The 20,584-nt window shown below is 36.9% G+C and overlaps 1 protein-coding gene across 15 annotated transcripts in view; it reads right to left on the minus strand.

The window, feature by feature from the left end:
* SORBS2 (sorbin and SH3 domain containing 2) overlaps positions 1-20,584 on the minus strand; it is a 144,485-nt gene that overhangs the window by 10,795 nt on the left and 113,106 nt on the right. For 8 of the 15 annotated variants that reach the window (XM_058837040.1, XM_058837041.1, XM_058837042.1 and 5 more), the window contains 9 exons: positions 18,657-18,709; positions 17,791-17,978; positions 11,196-11,287; positions 8,622-8,668; positions 7,192-7,306; positions 6,968-7,096; positions 5,795-5,998; positions 1,821-2,606; positions 531-641 (listed from right to left, as the gene is read on the minus strand). In XM_058837040.1, the coding sequence (XP_058693023.1) occupies positions 531-641; positions 1,821-2,606; positions 5,795-5,998; positions 6,968-7,096; positions 7,192-7,306; positions 8,622-8,668; positions 11,196-11,287; positions 17,791-17,978; positions 18,657-18,709 (1,725 nt within the window). Of the gene's footprint in view, positions 1-530; positions 642-1,820; positions 2,607-5,794; positions 5,999-6,967; positions 7,097-7,191; positions 7,307-8,621; positions 8,669-11,195; positions 11,288-13,987; positions 15,548-17,790; positions 17,979-18,656; positions 18,710-20,584 lie in introns of all 15 variants that reach the window. The other 7 variants (XM_058837054.1, XM_058837055.1, XM_058837050.1 and 4 more) reach the window with 2 other exon arrangements.

The following is a 20,584-nucleotide window of genomic DNA, read 5'->3' on the forward strand; positions in this document are numbered from 1 at the left end:
TCCTAGAGGAAGTTTTTATTTTTCTGCCACACAGCTTCAATGCTGACACAAACTGTAGTCCTGAAGAGGAAATAATCTTTGTCTAGTCCTTGACTAACACAATCGGTATTTAGAACATGACCCTCTGCAGTGGTGCTTTTCTGTGAAATTTATGACTTTTCTTCCAGGCTTTGGATTAAAATAGAAAACAGAAACACAAATGTTATCTAGTTTCTGCATACTTGAATATAGTCCTATTTCCATCAATTAACTAAGTTACTTTGGCTGTCCTGGTATGGATCTGAAATTGAGTTGAAGGCTTTCTGCTTTCCTGTCATTGGTATCTCCTTAAACTATTTAATTGTATCATAATGGTTATAGTTTTACCTTGTGTTTAATTTGAAAAAGGCCTATCAATCCTCCAATTCCTAGGTTATTTAATATTAGTAGAGAAAGCAATACATCTGCGAAGATCAAACTCAGTGTTAGCCTTGCAGTTATTTAATAGACACGAAGATTTACAACAATCCATATTCAAGAGGTGCAGTTACCTTTAACTGTAGTGAGTCTTTCTCCTGCTGATGTAAGGGTTTAGAGAGGAGAGGAGGTGAGAGGGAAGCAGTAGACAGGGATATTGTAGGAACCAAGTGGGAAGTAGGTGCCTTGGCAGAGGGAATGGAAGAGTAAAAGAAAGATGGAAAAGAGGATCAGTCTCCTGATGTTCCAGCACAAAGCAGAGCTGGCTTAAATTTTTAAGAAATATGAGAAGTAGCTGTGCTATAAAACTGTGTTACAAAATCAGCTGAAGGATGTCAAATGCTCAGTAAGGGGACATGTAACTAACCTGAACAATCACAAATCTCATGCTAATCTTTTTATTAGTCATCTACTTTTCTGGAAGAAATTTCTTGCCTCAGAAAGCATTAAAAAGTTGCCATTTTTGGCCATGGATTTCACCTCTATTTTTAAGTTTTTCTCCTGTGTTTTTCAGGTCATTTAAGGGTAGATGTAGACTGCAAAATGTAATTAAATAGTTTAACATTTGGCCTAAAACACATTGTCCTAAGCACCTGACTTACATGCTGACAGTGAAAGCACCTGAATAGTCTGTTGAAGTAAGTGCTGGACAAAAAAAAGATCTATGCTGGAAACCACACAAGCTGTATAGATACATTGTGGCATTTAATGGCCAGCACACATTTGGGATAGTTCAGTGATGTACTGTCCCAAAGAGGAACTGGGGAGGGCTTCAGGAGGAAGCATTTGTCTAACTGCCAAACATAATCTGATCTGTTACTGTTAGTCAGATCCTCATAACAGAGCCTTCTATAAATACATGAGCTGCCGAACTGACACATGCGAAGCACAAACCGCAGAGTCTCTGCAGGAGGCACATGTCCCTCCCTCTGGAGGCTGTTGACAGCATCTGCTTGCAGGGGCCTCTCTCTCAAAAGGGGCAGTAAGCAATGGGCTAGTGAGGGAAATGGTTCACTGGTATTTCACATCAGAAACTCCTCGTCAAACAAGGACAGGAGGGAAAAGAATAATTGATAGATCATAGAATTTACAGTGGTGCATATGCCTGCTTCTGAGAAGGGACTGTCCCCTAATGCTGACAATTTTTAGTCATAGAATCATAGAATGGTTTGGGTGGGAAGGGACCTTAAAGATCATCTAGTCTCTGCCATGGGCAGGGACACCTTTCTGCTTAAACCAGCTTGCTCTAAATGCAATTATGTAAAATGTGCCTGTGCACAATACAAACATGTAAATACAAGGCAGAGTATAATTATACTAAGTTATCTGAACACAGGAGTCAGGGTTGTCAGAAATTAAAATACCTTATGAGTATCTGGTGAAGTATATCCTTCATAACAATCCACAGAATCTTCTTCACTTGCTATTGGGAATTCTAAATAGTCATGTACCAGATCCTCATCTATATACAGTCTAGTCAGTTCTTCTGTTGTGTCTTGTGCTTCTTCAGAGAAATCTGATTCTTGAGGTTCTGACTGATCCCCTCTCTTAAGTGACAGGTCTGCAGTACAGATTTCCTCTTCATTTTCAGCACTTGCAGCTAGCACACTGGACAAGGTACCTTCTTCATATGGTGAAGGGATGTTATGGATAGCACCATGTTCACCTCCTGTAGTATCTGACAAATCTCTAGATTCTTCAATAACTAAAGGCTCAATTATGTCTTCTAAGTTTTTGTCTTTTCCTAACGTGGTATTTTTGCTGACATGCTTATATGCTTTGTCATGAGATGAGCTGGCTGAAGATGAGACAGAGGGAGATACAAGAAAGGACAGAGGAAGAGCTGTAGGAGAGCTGAGAAACACCTCTGTATTTGGCACAAAGTGACCATCCTTAATGTGGTGAATGCTGTTATCTGGGGAGATTGCTACAGTTTGGGAGGTTGCTAATGCCAAAGAATTGAGTTCTTCTAAGTCACAAAGAAAACTGTCTGGAACTGATGGAGGAGTTAAGCTGCGCATGCCTGAAGGTGAAAACCCAACAGTCCTTGAGAACAAGTCACTAGAGTCAGCCTGGAGAATCTTTTGATCAGTGTGTGACCAAGACGAGGGAGGTTGTCTGGAAAGTGGGGTCAGTGCTTGGGAAGACAACTTCAAAAAGAAAAACATGGGGATTGAGATAGATAAGCATGACAGAGAATTAGGATGTGAGTAAACTGGAAAAGAAAAATGTCTGTGCCATCATCTGGATTACAGGGTACAATTTCAGTGACCATGGGTGTCTGAAATCACTACTACATGAATCAGAACAGCAGGAAAGACATTTGAAACATGAAACTATCAGGTTCTGGCTTAGGGCATAAATGTCAAACATTAAGACAGATTTGAATCATTACATTCATGAACACAACTGCATTTGATCTGCTAAAGATATGTTACTTATGGTGCTCTGTTAGTGAGCTTGTCACAGGTTATTAAATCATACAGTTAATATTAATGAAATTTTCCCAAACCATTACTCTTATTTTGAGAATAGCATTTTCAGAAGTACACTTCAGGTGTCATTAAATACTTCTTTCCAAGTATAACAACTGAGGTAATTTCTAATTATTAAAATGAAATATTTCTATTTTTTCTTAGTAGTTCTAAGTAAATGTTTAAGAAACATCTTTAATACATTGCATACTTTTATTAAGGCATGAGCAGCTACAGAATGAATGTGTTTTTAAAATTAACCCTATTCATTCCAAATGATGTCAACATTTGTGAAAGGTACATTCCGGTCAAACTAGACATAGGCAGTCAACAGTGCTTTTAAAATAGTGACAGCACAGTACACAACAGTATGCTTTGGGTACCATTACACAGTATTGATTGAAGTATCCTTCTGGTAAAAGAAACGTCCTTTTCTAAGAATGAGAGACTGGTGAGTCATACGTACACAGCATCAGTAGATATCCATTGCTTCAGTAAATACTGAAAATGCATTTTTGTTACTATTAATCCTCAAAATTAAAACTAAGCAAAAAATATTTTGATCTTATCATTACAGCTATCCAAAAGAATTAGATGTACACCTCTAAGTTATCTGGACTACTACCAACTTTAATTATTAATGTACTAGAGAAAAATATTTTCAGAAGTCTACATTAATATTGTAGAATAGGGAGGTTAGTTTACTTACCTTCCGCTTGAGTTTTCTTGAGACAAACAGCTTTATGTCAGACTTAGACAAACCTTTGTTACACAGTCTTCTGTACCAAAGTAAACAGTATAGACTGATACAATCTGCTAAAGCAGAGCTAGGCTCTTACAGAAATACTCTGTCTCTTTCCCTCATCATTCCTCTTAAGCAAGGGCCCCTAACCTGTGGTTTTAAGGTCAATAATACTGCTGAGGAGACCACCATTTTTACTTTCCCATAGCAATAAGCTGCACTAGATCTAAAGACACAGATTAGGCCAAGTTACAGAGAGCAAAACTTGCTCATAACTTGTATTGCTTATTTATTTCATTGCCATTAGGCCAGAGAAGTTTAGTGCAACTTTTCTAGCAACAAGGAGCGGTAAGTGGTAAGAAACTCCAAAGGACTAGGGAAAGTGGTAACAGAAAGTGTGGTAAGTTCTAGAACATCTTCTTCATGGTATTGCCATTTCGGAGTACAGCTGAATCCAGAAAAAAGGTGTCTGTTTAAGAGTCTCGGTGGAAGTTGTCTGGTTTTTTTTTAACCTGATTATTGCAGAAGTATCCTATGTTAAAAAGAAGGCTTCTACCAATTCCCTTCCCTCATGAACTGATTTAGGAATAACTAACTTAATAATAGTGGCAGGATAGTTTTGTAATACGGATGTAAATGCTCTGAAGCATCACCTGTGCTGAACAAGAGCCATGGAGCTTTAGCAGGATACCTGAGACAGAAGCCTGTTTCATACAAAACAGGGAGAGGCATCTCTGGAATATGGAGCACTTAAGCTGCCTCATAGTCTCGACTTGGCTTCAGGACCCTCTGGATTCCTGTAACAATAAGGGGCCCTAGCTTATGAATACCTCAGTTGGCAGCTACAGAATTTGGTGTTACTTGAACAGTGTTGTGGGAATAGAAGAGATAGGATCTCATTCTCTGGAAAACCAGACAAGACCTATTCTAGCATCTGTCCCAAGCCAACCAACACGTAGTAATAAGAAATATTTTCAGAAGATACTGTTGCCTGTAAATGACATCTTTTGGTAGCTTTTTACAACCCCAAGGCAGTAAGTGAATGTGGACCTTATTTCAAAGTTAAAGCATGTGGATGACCACCAAGTATGGAAGTAGATCGTAGTAGAAAAGGAGACAAAACCAAATGAAAGATGAATTAATAGCAGGGTAAAGAAGTTTATAATTACTCACAAAACCCACTGCCTGTGCTGAAGAGATAAGCAACAAAGGCAAAGATGAAGATCTAGGTAGTTTCCATCTTGAGTGTTCAAAATAACTGAAAACATGTTAATTCTAAGCATGGTTTGTATGCAAAAACTTCCTTAGTTTCTATCACTGCCAAAAAATGTTATGTTCCCCACACAGGTGAGTGCAAAGCCTTACAAGTGAATGATAAACCAGAACACAGGAATCTTTCTGCAGCATCCTGTAGTATGATTTGTGATGGAACCTACGATACACATTTGGTGTGAAAAATATACAACCATAAAGGTCTGAATCCAAGTTCATTGACAATGTGATGACAGTCTACTCACTCCTAAATGAAACAATACTGTCAGTTTGTACCACTCCAAAGTGGTTGGAATTGAATGAATGAATGTTGGTACATTCATTCCAAAGACTGTACCAACAGCCTCCTCCTCGGCTGATTAGCAATAGGAGGAAGGTTTTGGTACAGAATCACTGTCTGCTCTCATTTGCTTCAAAAGGTAGAGAACTGGTCTTGGTAAGCTGTGTCCTGCATGTTTATGGAACTGTAGGCTTTTAGGACAGCTGTGTTATGGGAATGTCTTCACACTTTACTGTTAAAAGTCTGCTAGGTATACCCTTAATGCTCAAAATCTTGCTAAGATTCCCAAATGAATTTTTCTGTTGACTTGACTTTTCTGCCCAAATTTGGCCTGTCTCTACTAAAAATAATGTAATAGCCAATGAAGAAAAGAGCATAAATCCTGGCAGAATGTGAGACACACTTGTCTATAAAAAATAATTTATTAATAACATAGTAATGCAATTCTACCTGTGCAAGAAAGAAAATGTTGTGTACTTAATGCCTAAGTTATGTATAACACTAACAAAAAAATTACAAGTCCTTCTAAACCCACTCTAGGGGTTGCAGCTAACATCAGAAAATCCTTACCTTAGTTGAACTTAAATGATGTATTCTGTCACTAGAATAGCTTTGTGGTATTGGAGGGTCAGGATAGTCATCAACACTTTTTGATGGATTCTTTTTGATGACTTCTACATAGGAAACAGGGAAGATGCCTTGTTTGTTGGTTCCTGGTATTTTACCTTCATACCAGTTTTGATCAACTCGCTTAAGAAGAATTACTCTGTCTCCCTGAAATGCATTATGAAATAAGTTATCAGCACATACATTGAAAGTTAATTTTGTACATAACAGGTACTATTTTAATGCATAATAGTATCTTCCCTACAGTGCTGTTTCCCATCAGTGTTGAGCATCATCTCCATTTTCTCATTTTTCCTCCCATTGATAACAGCCATAAATAAAACTACCAGTCCAGTAAAATGAGGGGTTAGGCATGGACTGAAAATGTTGTTCTTTTATCTGAGGGGAATGTCATGTAGTCCCCTCCTCTTGCTTGGGAGATTAACATTAATAGTTTTCTTTGGAACATAACCTGTTTTAGTTGTTGGCCAAACTACTAGGTAATGCTCCAACTATAGTATGCAACAGTGACTGCTATGCCCATTTTTTCTGAACTCCTTAAAAAAAAGAAAAAAAAAAGTAAGGGGCAGAACTTCCCAGTGGATGCGAAGTAGACACTACTTACAACTTAATATTAAGTATTTAATATCTGCAATAATAAAGTTTCTCCACAGTATTAATATTCCAGTGTCTAACAAACTTTAGAAATTAAACAGTTATTTTGCTCATCTGCAATCTGGCATAGCCACCAGGATATGCATAGGAAAGATAACAGAACATTATAAACAGAGAACTGTTATTAAATAAAATATTTACATTCATAAAAATATCTCTGAGGCTTTTTTTTGTTATCTTTTGTCTTCTGTAATTTTCTATTTATTCTGCAGCTATTCTGCCACAGTCCCAATTAAAAGCACAACACATTTACAGTATTTGCAGTACTTGCAGTACTTGGTAGCTGAGACGGACTGCAAGCTATCAAGTTATTAATGTTAGAATTTCCTACCATGGCAGTGCTTTGTGCATTGCAAATCTCTAGTGCAGAGTGCACAAAGCACAGTATTTACCTATATATTGATTCTGTGTAGCAGGAGACATTATAATGGTATTTTGATGGAAGACAGCTCTCAACTGTACCTTTCTAAGTGATAACTCCACATTTGTGTCTGCGCTGAAATTATATTTGGCAACAGCTTCCCCAATCTCTCCAATTTGTGCAGGGGGAGGTGGCCTGGCAGGCTGTGCTTTTTCTGGGGGAGAAAGTTTCTAAGGAAAAAGAAAAACCCAGATTTTCATCATACTCTTGTGGTTTGTGGACCTATTACCCAAATTAATTAAAGGAATTAAAACAAAGAACAAACCTCAACATAAGAAATTGGGAATATTCCAACTCTTCCATGGTGCTCACCCTCATACCAGTTTTGATCAATTTTCCTGAGGATATAGACAGTATCTCCTTTCTTAAAGGACAGCTCTCTGTAACAAATTTATTTATATCAGATGTTTATAGCTTTACATTTAACTCTTCTCCCTGCATGGTTCCTGAGATCTTTACAGTTTGGAACTGAAACAGAATGTAACAACTAAACATTTGAAGAAAAAGTGTCACAGCTGTGGTACATTTGCCAGTTATCATACCATATAAAATCAAATGACTCGCATTTATGAATCCCATGCAGTATGTATAGGTTACAAAGGCCTGTTTTACATTGTGATTCCAAGGAAGTATTGCTAGTTACCACCAGACAACTTTGTATGATGTATGCATGCAAGTATGATGTCTTTTGGATCACCTGTTTAGGTACTGATTTTATGACAGGCATCAGAGGGGTACTTGGTGTGTTCTTTATGAATACAGTAGGGAAATCAGAGTGTATTCCACATCTACATGGCCTGTCACTACCTTTCTGCAGCATAACTGCTTGGTGTGCTTCTGCTCTATGCATTTTTTTTTCATAACAACTATTCAGAAGCATGAAGAATGCAGGATTATGTTCTCACCATTTCTTGATACTCAGAGACTGTGATATGTTAAATGTTGGATACCAAAAAAGGGACTTTTTAAAATCATTAAGAATATTTTCAGATCTTGGCTTGGGAGATCTTTGCTGTATCATCCATTTGGATTTTGAAGAGCTAATGCGCTGCTCTGGTAATTTCAGTTGTGAGTTTTGTCCCAAAAAAGCTAATGTAATTCTAGTGTCAATGTTTGGTCATATCTAAAGATGGTTTAAATGTCTTGGATCATTGGAACAACAGCAGAAAAGACTTGTAGACATTCTACTTTGACTCTCTCATATCCTGTATCAGTGGTTCCCAATCTTTTGTTATGGACCACTGCTTTTTGTCTTGGTATGTGTCATGTCACATCCTGCAGAAAGCCTGTGCATGTTAAGACAGACAGGAAGAGGCTGAAGCATTATACACACTAGACTTCTGATAAACTCATTATCTATGACAGTAGTTTAAGCAATTTACCCTCTGTCACCTAAATGTAATTCCCAACAAAGCGCATTCCGTGTATGTCCCTCACAACCTGTGCTCTAGAAGGCTGAAGATGCACAGCTATTCATGTGCTCAAACAGATACAATTAAGAATATAGTAATTCAGGATAATTTTATTAAAAAGTAACTTCTCACACAGTTTGTTAATGCAGGGACTACTGTGACAGCAACCAGCGTTCTTGTGTGCATGGAATTTGCTGTTGAAGCTGGCTCAAACGCCATTTAGGTGGTAGAAAGAGTTTGCTTGAATTGCGAATTCTTAAATGAACAAACATCTAGTACTTACTTAGAAGTTTGAGCCTTAAAGTCATATACAGCTCTAGCTGGCAGTTTCTGAAAAACAGGCAAAGTGATTAATATATTCAGGTAGTACTACTATATGATAAATGTGTTTCAATTTTTAAAAGGTGACCAAGATCCAAAAAGAAAAGGATGACCTTTACAGTGGTTCTTGAAGAAATATTTAATACAATTAAATATATGTCTTTCTTTTTTTAGGCAGTTAGGTGTTTGGGACTTACTGTTCTAAAAACAGAAAGAGCTAAATTCTAATGGAGACTACTTTGCAATTTGAAGTTAAAGAGAAGTACCAAACTAAGTAAAAAAGTTAACTATGTCAATGTGACTTGCAGGCAACTAGATCTCTAGGTACAACATAAATAGACATTAATATTATGTTGTATTTAATTATTTCAAATTAAATTAAATTCATTACAAAAATTAATATTCTGTAGTATTTTAGGTGCCTTTTATGTTAAACTTGTTATCTGTAGGCTAATTTCAATTGCAGATGATGCATTACATTTATATATATATGTGTATATATATATACTCTGACAGCTGGAAATGGTTGGAATATTTTTAATTTCTATAATTACATTCATAGTTTTAAGAAAGCACAGGACTGGAGGTGATCTGAGTCATCTGTGCAGCTCTCTTGCTATCATAGGCAATGACATTATAACATTTCTTTCATACATTTATCAAGTTCTGTCACCAAGTACATGTAAGCTCAATATTGTTTCAAAAAAAGCCCCTGTAAAACAGCCCTAACTCTCCTCACCTGCATGGCTGACACACTTTCACTGTTTTCGAAGCTGTAATGAAAATATAAACTGTGATCTGACCCAACAGCTTCACTCATGGACTGTCTGCATCTGACAAGTAGCCAGCACCAGGTACTTCAGAGGAAGTGATAAGCAGAACCACATGAGGGCTTTTGTTCAAAGTGATTTAGTCTTTCTCTGCAAGTACTCACACAGATAAGATTGCCCCATTCTAAAATATGCCTCTCTAGGATGTACTGGTGAATAGAATGAGCTGATTATGCTATTTATGAGAGATACTACTTGTCATGAAGTAAAGGTGCACATCTTTTTATGACAGGAATAAAAATGGACACTTATAAATTTTGCATTTTACCTTTATTCCAGGCCAGGTGTTCATGACTTGATTCTCTCCCTTGTCATTTTAAGACTAGCAAATCTAGCACACCTACAGAATTGTCTTCACTATAATAAGAAGTCACTGAAATTATTATAGGGATCATGTCAACTTGAATTTTGCAATACTAATAAAATTTTCCATTACAGATCTCCTTCAAATAAGATAGCCTAAATTTAAAAGCATTTTTCTGTTCCTTGCTGTTATTAAAAACAGTCTTTTAGGCAGGGGGGATATTCATATCAACATATGATTCATATCAACTGTAGCTAAACCCTATTCAGTCTTTCCTGATTTTGATACAGCTGGTATTGTAACTACCGAAGCAAATAGAAGAAAAAGTGAATATTAAAAGAACAGTGGAGCTGCTTAAATGCAAAATACTTTGAAATGTACAAGACATACTGGAAACAGAGATGCCTTTCCTCTTTCATATTTTTAAAACTTTTAAAGTGATCTTAAAAATGGCTTGTAATTTAAGTATTTTATGTATTTTCAAACTGAAAGATGACTTTCCATGTCACAAGATTCTTCAAAAGAAGCACACAACATGGCTCCTAGAATTTTTTAGCCTGTATTTGTAATGATGAGTCTTTTGTAAAAAAATCAGACTTTTAATCTAATTACAGCAATAAAAGCATTTCAGTGGGGTATAAATGGATCTGAATTCAGTTCTAACCATACCACCATTTATCAAAGTATATATAGCCCAGAACAAAATCTTACATATTAGCAATTAAAATACAGTAATCTTTTATGTTGTTTGGAGAGCATTTATAGTTCTAGATCTATAAGCATTCTTAAGATACAGAATGATATACTTTATTTTTCAATATATACTATTTAGTGATGCTTTGTGTTACTTTAAAGCTGGTATACCTGCTTCCATTTCCTTTTCCAAAGCATGACTACAAGCAATCAGTATCTAATTACACTCACCAACTGCTACAGATGTTAGAAATTGCTCTTAGGATAACTGTTTTTGTCTAATCCACTAACAGCAGTGGTTTGCTTTCCAAACAGAAATAATGGTGAAATATAGATGTTTTGTATCAGTTTTGAAACTACCAAGGCAGTTTGTGTAATACTTTGTGTTCCTAAAAAGCCTTTCCCCAGTCACATCTGTTATTTTTCTCTGTTCCAAACACACACTCCAATCAGCTGTGACAGAGCTGATCAATAAATAGTGAATTTATGTCATTATCTATGTAATAATAAACAGAAGAAAACAGTTTATCTTACAAAGCTTGATATTATTTGAATTTATTGAAGTACCAATCTTCTTAATGAAAAAGGAAGATGCTGTTCCTTTTGTCTGCATTATTATAATTTCTTAAAACCAACACAAATCTTGTCTTAAATATGTTACCAACTTTCAATATGGATATCGCTGCATTATTTTTTATTGTATTACTACCTCTTTGTCTGTAGTTCCTCTTCTCTCCCTTGGAGTACATCTTCCCACATCAGTGAAAGCAGAAGAATAGCTTCCAGGAGACTCCTGGTCTACTGAAAACAGAAATTATGTGAAACTATTAGAAACAAACCCATTCAAATCTGTGATGCTGCTTGCTTTCATTTCGGGGGGTGAAAAGATACTGAAATCTATTATTTTACATTTAAGAGAAAGAAAAGCACATGATATGATGGTTAAGAGTACCTTTAAAGGAAAAGAAAAAAATAATACTAACTTTAAGCAAAGGCTAAGGCCGTCCTCTGATCCAGAGCAGAAGAAACTAGATGACAGAGGATTGAAAGAGCATATTTATGCCTCACTGGGGAAAGGGATGCTCCCCTACTGGGCCAAGTGGAAGACATGACAGCAGTACTTGGACTTCATCAGGTTGCATGACATTGTTTTGGAATGCCAACAATGTAAACACATAATTACATGCACAACACATGATTCAAGCATGCTTCAATGACAAAATGTGAACAAACATTGTTTCCTCCTAAGTGATCTAAGATGCAGTTCTACTTTACCAGGGGCACATGTTAGGCAGCACAAGGGAATTTAAAAGGATGTTACTTCATAAAAACAACTCTGTTTTAAGAGGTGGAATGCAAATCATATTAGTTACCAATCTATGTGGCAGACTTTTCTAAAGCACAGTTTACCAATGTTTATCACAGGATGGTGAATATTTTCTCATGCTTTAATAAGGATAAAATCAAAATCTTACACATTCTATAGCTCTGCAAGTTGCCAGTGTGAAATGAAAATAGAACTATTTAATGAACTGCCTCTTAACTTCTGAGATGCACTGTTTTAGTCTCCTACTACCACAGTGGTACTTTCTAGTGGAAATGTGATTCATGTTTGTCTTTGACATCATTCCCACAATCTGTTGTTACCAAGCTCATACATTTCTAAAGAAACAGAAGTGGAACAAAGAAAAGAATTGAAAGCATCTCATCCATTTTAATTGGTTGTTGGCTAAGCCACAAAAACTTGGGCTATTGATAAATACAATGGAGGTAAAGAGATAATTTTATTATTTATTCCATTGGTTGTCAGCATGTCATTCCCAGTATCTTATAGCCCCAGTTCTGGAGAGCTTTTTTGACGTGGCACATAATCCTGAATGAGGATATACATCTACAGCATAAACCTAAAGATACAATGACTCCAAACACATCTGTTTTGTTTTTTTTTTAAATTTCTAGCAATAAGAGAAGGATATTGGAAAGGAGTGAAAATGCAGGCACTTTAGGACAAACATTTTCATTTTTTTTTCTCTGCAGCTCCTTGTGCAATCAATATTGGTAGTTTCCAGTCATCTGCTATGACCTTCAGGTCTCTGTATGGCAGTAAGAGACACACACAGATCCAACAGAACACAAAACTTTATTAGAAGCAGAGCTCAGCCATGACTGGTGCTGATGGAAACTAACGGAATATTCTGTTTTACTCATTTTCCATTCTACTTTAGGGATATTTATGTTGACAGAATGTATTGCTTTCCTCATACCAGGCTTCTTCATAGCTGCAAAAGCTACTAGAAATCCGCATTTCCTTTACACTATGGATTTCCTTATTTTCACAGACTGTAAAATTCTCATTTAGCAACTATAATACGTGACCAGAACATTTTTCAGCAATTCCACTCTCATCGTGTAATATTGTCTGCCAGGGTTAATCATGATCAGGCCTCGAGTATGACCAATTCTGAACTGTATTTTATAGCTGGTTTTTTACCAAATTTTGTATTCTAAATGTGTCTATTAGAACTAGTTAAGAAAAGATGGTAATAGCTTCAATTCTGATTTCTCTTGAAATATTTATTATTGTGCTTCTTGCTAAAGTTACACAAAAATATGTGAGAATAAGGATTAGATGGGTCTGATCAAATATTGCATAATTTCTATATTAAAGAAATTCTCTCTTACATCCACTTGGGATTTCAAGAATATTTTTAAAGTTATTTTTTATTTTTTTGATTAAAATTGAAGAAAATAAAAAAAAAAGAAAAAAAAAGAAGCAGAGCAACAAACTACTCAAAGCAGTGACTTTAAAAAACAGATTGGTCATACTTACCCTGTCAATTTAATTCAAGTTTTTATTATTGAGAAATTCCCTTCTAAGAAGACAGGAAATGTCTCAAAAATTCATAGACATTTTGAAATTCTATGGAAAAAATTAGTTTTGCTGCCACAGAAATTGGAAATTGTATTGTTTGAACAGTGGAAATGGAAACTTCCTAAAATGACCTTAACATCTATTCACAAAATAACACAAAGCAGTGGATTCATAAGGAAACAGAATCAACTTTCTATGATATTGGCAGAATTAACAGTTTTTTTATCACCTACATTTAATAAAATTATGTAGTAAAACACATTTTAGATTTAGATTCTTTTTTTTTTTTTTAGTGATGAAGGGTTATCTGCATATTGTTTTCAGTTTGACCAGCATCTTATGATGCATGAATTTACTGCTTAATAACATCATTATAATTTATAGAACTAATTTAGTTTCAATTAGTTGAAATGCACTGCTACTTCAGTTGTCCTGATTACTGTATTTTGTGAATAGACAGCAAATTTATCTATCCTCAACACCTATGTGAAAATGATGTCCTTCACTAAGAATTTTGTGGGATGAAAGCCTCTTACAGATGACACAAAGTGGAATGAGAAAGGGTGGGAAACACAGGGAGTAAGGTTGGATAAGTCAATCACAAGGATAGAGGAAGAAAGTTAATCCACCTTGGAAACACAGTGCACTATCATTGTTGTTAGTTGCATCCATGTCTGGAAAAGAGGCACTAAGAGGTAATCTTCCACAATCATTCTGGTACAGTGGACAATGGATAGCACCATCTTGAGGCAGTGGATGAAAAGGCTGGTGCGTGGGACTCTTTTTCAGAGCTTTAAGAGATGAATTCCTTTCTGGAATGTCTGGAAGCAGCTCAGTAATAAGTCTGTGTAATATACTGTTGTCGGGCAAGCTTCCCCGCCTTTTTTCAGCTTTAATTTGGTCACAGATGTCTTTAAGAGCAGAATCTAGTGCTTCAAATACAGATGACTTGCATTTTTTCTTTTCAGTTTGTTTTTTAGGAGCTGCACTTTTTTTCCTGCGGAAAGGCACTGGACTTACGAGGAATGCTATCTTAGACAGGCCAGATTCTGCTTCCTGTCTCCTTGGATCCTCAGTGGTTTCTTGCTTAGCCCTTTCATGTTTTAGCATGGTGGTGAAGCGGGTGTAGGATGCTGGGCATCGCCCTTTGCAGGAGCTGATGAGATGCCTGTGGTGGTGGTGATGGTGGTGGTGGTGATGGCCTGATCCATAAAAGCTTTCAGATGAAGTGAAGGAAAAGTGATCAAAGTCACTTTCACTACAAAAGGATGAACCCTCTATCTGGATAAAGTCACTGAGATCAGAAACCACTCCATCTTGATCGCTGTCTGAAAAATCTATATGTGATCGTTGTGGCTCATCACTGGTCACTTCAATATGAATTGGCACCAGGGTTTTAGACTTGTAGCTCCGTTGTACCTGAGAGGGATGTCTGACTGGAGTTTCTTCTTCCAGCAGGGATTCGATAGAAAATCGCCTCTTTGGACACAAGCCATTTTTAGGAGGCTCTAATGTAACAGTTGACAACATGTCATCGCCAAGGTTCGGCATTGATTTTGACTTCTGAATTAACTTTTCAAATTCAGATATTCTGGTTGGCACCATGTCTCTGGGCACCTCCTCAGTAGAAGACTCTCTCCAGCCTTGAAGAATACCTTTGTGCTGTTCTTTTTCATACTGCAGTATTCTGGACTTGACAGAACAAATCACCTCAGAATTCATCAAGTCCTTGCGATTGATGCGGTGCATCTTTTTGTACATCTTCAGGAAACCTGGAGCATCATGTGCAGATCTGTGACGAACTCTTGACCTACCACTGCCACGGCCCTCAGCATAAGGGGAGTTCCAGTTCATTGAGCAAATTTCTTTGGAGTCCTCCTCACATAACAGAGAGCCCATGCTTTCAGCCTTGGCCTGTGCATCAGGATAGCTATCATGATCATCTGTTAAGAGGTCGTCACAGCTACGAGATTTCCTCTTTGGAGAAGCAGTTTCCTCTGTGCTACTCCAGACTTCTGCATTTTGGCGAGTCATTTGCCAGCCATTCTTGTAGCTGGTTGCCCTTCTTGAATCATTTGGAACAGCTAAATGTTGTCTGTAAGTGCTACAGTAATCTAATTCATTTGAGGTGTTGTGGTTGTGCACCGAGTAACTTAAAAGGGATGGATATACTTTGCTAATATCCCCACCTTTATAATCCATAGAGCAGCATGGTAAAAAAGAGACATTGCCAGAAATTAAAAGATTCAGAAAGTTGGAATTAGCATCAGTAAGTATTAGAAAGACAAGAAAAGAGATAGCAATTAGTGCATCTATCAACTTAGGTCAGCACATAGTTTGTTACAGCCTAGGACAGCAGAACTAATAATTAAGTTATTTTCCAGCTGCAAAAATGCACTCATCATAATTTGAACAACAAAAAGAATCCCTTGTTAATTATGGAGATGTTATCTCCACCACAACACCTGCCATCAAAGCAACATAAGAAACCAGGCATTAATTGGGGATTAATTGGGATTTTTAAGCAGGTTAACAGACAATAAAAGCCGCAAAGGATTTAAAGATGAAGCCATATAACAAATCTAGACCTCAGGGTAATACTGATTTTTCTACCTGGGCATTCTGAAAAAGTTGTTCAGGATTTTTAACCTGTATAATGCTCAGAGTTCACAGCATCCAAATATTCTAAATGCAGTTAAAATAAAGATAAATCTTTGTATCAGATCAAATAGGAAATTTCTCCAAGTCATTCACAGGTAGCCTGCTCCTTCCCTGTGGGATAGCACTGAAGGGAGCAGTGTTTTGTACAGCTTATGCAGGGCAGAACAAGGCAGCCCAGGAAGTGTTATGCAAGTGTAAAGGAAGGTGCATCAGTTTACTGAGCCTAACCACAATGTAGAAGTAAAAATAACCCTTAGATTGACTTCCATAACAAAGGCCTGAGTTTTCAGGCTTTAAGACATACTTTTATGTGTATGGTAGATCTAGAAGACACTATGAAACAAGTTTGGAATGGTGGTCTTTCATAATCGTACTGAACTTTCAAAAATGGTCTCAAGTGGCAACATTCAATTCAGGAAGGATGCTTCAAACAGCTCAGTCTGCTTTCTAGAAAAAATTGAATCTAGATCTGAAACTGAAACATTTGGGTTCAAAATTCAGCCAATCAAATAATTTATAATGTGCTCCTTCTTTAACAAATTGGTAAATTTCAAGAAAAATTAACGTTCTACAGGGGTCATAATGCTGGGAGAGAACAGTGTCACCTTCTGAAAGCTAATTAATTTGCTGTGGAATTATTATTAATGGAAGGATTTTCAAACACAGGAAGTACTGAAGTCATACTTAGTGCTTGTTATTGGTGGTGGAGTCAAAGTCACGTGCAGGCAAGTGGACTTTATCAATTTTTTACTGCCTGGCCGGGTAAACCAAATAGATGAGTTAATCCACTTCTAAAATTACTGCTATAACACTTCAAGGTTTTAAATGTTTAAAATACATTTACTTTTCAACCACCTCACTCTCAATGTTCTTCACTGCTTTTCTTTGACACATTCTGTTGCAGTCTGGTTATTATGTTCTTTTCACTGAGAATTTACTTTTACAGAGGTTTACTGATTAGTATAGCTACAAAACAGAGCAATTAAGATAATATTATTAATTTGAACAGAAGCAGACATATTCTATGCAGTATTATTTTATATATTACTTCTACTTTATGCTTTGCTGGAAGTTTTTTGTCTTTCTAGAAAAACCCATCCAAACCTCCAAACCCAAATAAACAACTGACTCTGTGATCTCTTTCCTGGGGAGATGTGGAAAACAGTAACAGGATGGTGAGTTACTTGCCAAAAACAAGCTAATTAGATTGCATCAACTGTACTAAATTCCAAGGACTTAGAAAGCAAAAAAATCAGACTATGGATGCTTTTGTGATTAAATTATGTCCTGATAACTATGGCTATTTGCTTGATTACATTAGATTATATTACATGATAACTGACAATGTCTAAGATATCATCTATGTATTTAAAAGGTCTGCTATCCTGGAAACACATCTTTAATCTTATGGGTTATTTGTCTCGATTTACTTTGTCAATCTAATAAAACTAGTATTAAAATCACAATAGTCTAGTAAGAGAGTAGTAGAGTTAAAAAAATGTTTATATATTGTGGTAGAATTCATATCATAGTCTGTTTGTCAATTCTCTTTTGTTAGAACAAGCAGTTGAAACTGGAAAATTTTTGTTACAAATCCACCTTTTCAGCTTAAAATTACACCCATAAGAGTAAACAAATTAGCCTTTCATCAAAGGCCCCTCACATCACATTCCCTGGGGCAATACACCGAGCAGCAGGAGGCAGTTGCTACCAACACATAGTACAGCACATCATCAGTGGTTTCCTGCTAACTAATATGCTCTCCTCTTACCTTTTGCTCTTGATGGAGAGGAAGGAGATGAGCTAGTTAAAGGCTTCCTAAGGGTGGTAGATGGGCCCTGTGTGTCTGTATGGCCCAGGTTAGGTCTGTTGGCGTTCTGATCACTGTGTGCCCTCTGATGACTTACAGCAGGTTCTGACTTCCTTCGCTTTCTGTAGTCACTCGCAGTGCTTGCAGAACTACAGAAAAAAAGCAGTATCAGTAGAAGTCTGATTCTGAGATCAGAATTCAGGAATCTGAGAAGTAAGGTCACAAATAAATTATTGGTTTATAGATTAAAAAAATGCCAAAATAAATAAATGAAAAGCCCCTAAAGGGAAGAAGCACTGGTCTTACACATCTTACAGCCTGTTTCTCAGTGAAAAGATTAATTTGTTCTTAGCCTGATTGTTTTAAAGTTTTACACAACATTCCTATGCAATTTTCTTTGAAATAAATGCATCGAATAATTTTAGACTATTTTTTGCAAATAGAATTTAAGTGCAGAGATAGGAAAAAGACAGAGACCAAGAACAGTCAAGGCATCATGCTTAGGAAAACAGCACTGAATATTCTCCAGGCAGTAAGGGTAAAGAATAAATCACTGCTGTTGAGAGAGAAGCTTAGGGATGTTAGTGGAAAGACCCAGAACACAGTATGGTTAATTTGAATGTAAACACTAAGTCCTTGTAAAACTAAAATAAAATCTACACATCAGTATCAAAATCAACACTCTCTCCAAGCATCTAATTTGCCAGTAGCTCATAAGGTGAATGTTAAAATATGACTCTTCACAAAATCTGTTGATTTCAGGTCCCAAAGAAGACCATCAGGCTGGATAATCTGTGTCTGTTGAAGTAATAGATAGTATTTCTTACCTGGAGGGCCTGTCCAGGCCTCTGTCTGTTGAATAGTGATGATACAAGGAAGCCTGTGAAAACAAACACGTGGATTGCTATGTTTATATTTGAAAAAAGAGTGACAATTTTTATTTATCATATTTGATGACTCTTTGTTACTCTGTGGCAAATCCTATAACAACAGCCATCATGGTTAACATCCTGGGCACTCCAACACAGACACCGCAACATTTCATGAGAATAAATTATGCAGCTTTTAAAAAGCATCATTAAATTTCATTTCCTATTCTACTTCAGTAATATTTTTCCTTAAAGTGCTGCTAAGTAATGAGCTCAAATCATGCTTTTCTATATACTTTTCAAAACCAGAAACAGAACAGCTGAAACAAATCTTTACTATAAAAACATAAAAATCTGAAAATTATTCCTTCATGTCCATGTGAGATCTGCAAAGTTTCTCCTTATCCCTCAGTTACTCACCAAAATCCCACAGTCAACAGGAGCAAGAAACTTTTGTCAATCCCATGACATCTGTGGTCAGCAACTGGCCTTATATACCTTATAACCCTGGTAAGAACAGTTCTCATCACAGAACATTAGTCATTGCTTATGGAGTTGCAGATGTAGCTACTGCATGAACACTGGGAGATCAAACTTCCATAACTGTATTTTTAATACAAAGTCAACCTTGAATGACTACTGATTTTAAATCAACCATTTCAAGCCTTCAGTCAGAATTAAGTAATATTACAATTCTGGTAACCAGGTATGATTCTAAAATGAACTGTATGGTTCCTGGGGTATTTGTTCCTGGGTACAAGGCAGTCTGGTTCAAGAATTAAACTTCTTTCAAGCTCCTGGTATGTCATTTCAGCTTTCCATAACCCAATGGACTAGAAACAGAACTATCATACAGATTTCTAAGGTGCAGGAAATATTTTTCCCCTTTATAGAGAGTCTTGTTGGATTTTTCCCTGCATGGAAACAGCTTTGTTCTGAAGCACTGCCAAAGTAATGGCACCCATGGCCTGTCTAAGTCCTTTCTTTTGTAAGATTCTTTTTTCCCCCAGTGATTTGATTTGCAAGTTCATGAACAGAACTTCACCCAGATTTGTTAACTGACACTTCGGTACACTTCCAGAAGTCACCAGCAGTCTTAGAATATTTCGGAAAAGATTTTGTAGGACTGTGGGACAGGGAGAGCCACACAAACATGCCCCAATATGAAACAAATGTTATCTAAAACTTGAGCTAATTCCAAATGTTCATGTAGTTCATATTTTCAAGTTTTTCTTTACACCTTCTGAAGGCTTAAAAGTACTTTGTGATGATTCTCCCATCACTCTCCAAATTCACTGATTTTAAGATATATATTCAATACTATGAGGTCTGTCTGCAATAAAACCACAGAAGCCAGACACAGTGTTGTCACACCAACAGCAGTATAACCACAGTGAGCAAAGGCCTCAGGTCTGTGTGCTTCCCTACACTACCCAAAAAACACACATTCAGCCTGTCCTGGAAAACATCTGAGTCTCACTTCTAAACTGGCCACAACCATCTTCCTTCTCTTGACCAGTCACTGCCACAGTCTGGAACCAGCCCGGAAGGAAACTCAGGACCACAGGTGATCTCTCAGAACTGTTGCACAAGGTGGTACAAACATTGCAGATAAATTGTCACTGTGGATTTTTCTGTGCAGATGCCAACCACTTCCACTAGCGACCACTGGCCACCTGTGAGGTGACAGTGGCCAAATGGCCCTGAGGCAGTGATTTCTTCCCACCACCTGTGGTAGCTCCACAGCTGTACAGACCATGGTGTCACTCCCAAGGGTGGAGCAGATCCTCACTGTCTCCTATGGAAGGCTATGGATAAATCCCACAATGGAAGTCACTAAGGTGGCTAGAAGTGCGTATCATGCCAAAATTGACTGCTGGATTACC

This window comes from Poecile atricapillus, chromosome 4, assembly GCF_030490865.1.
Source record: "Poecile atricapillus isolate bPoeAtr1 chromosome 4, bPoeAtr1.hap1, whole genome shotgun sequence".
NCBI lineage: Eukaryota > Metazoa > Chordata > Aves > Passeriformes > Paridae > Poecile > Poecile atricapillus.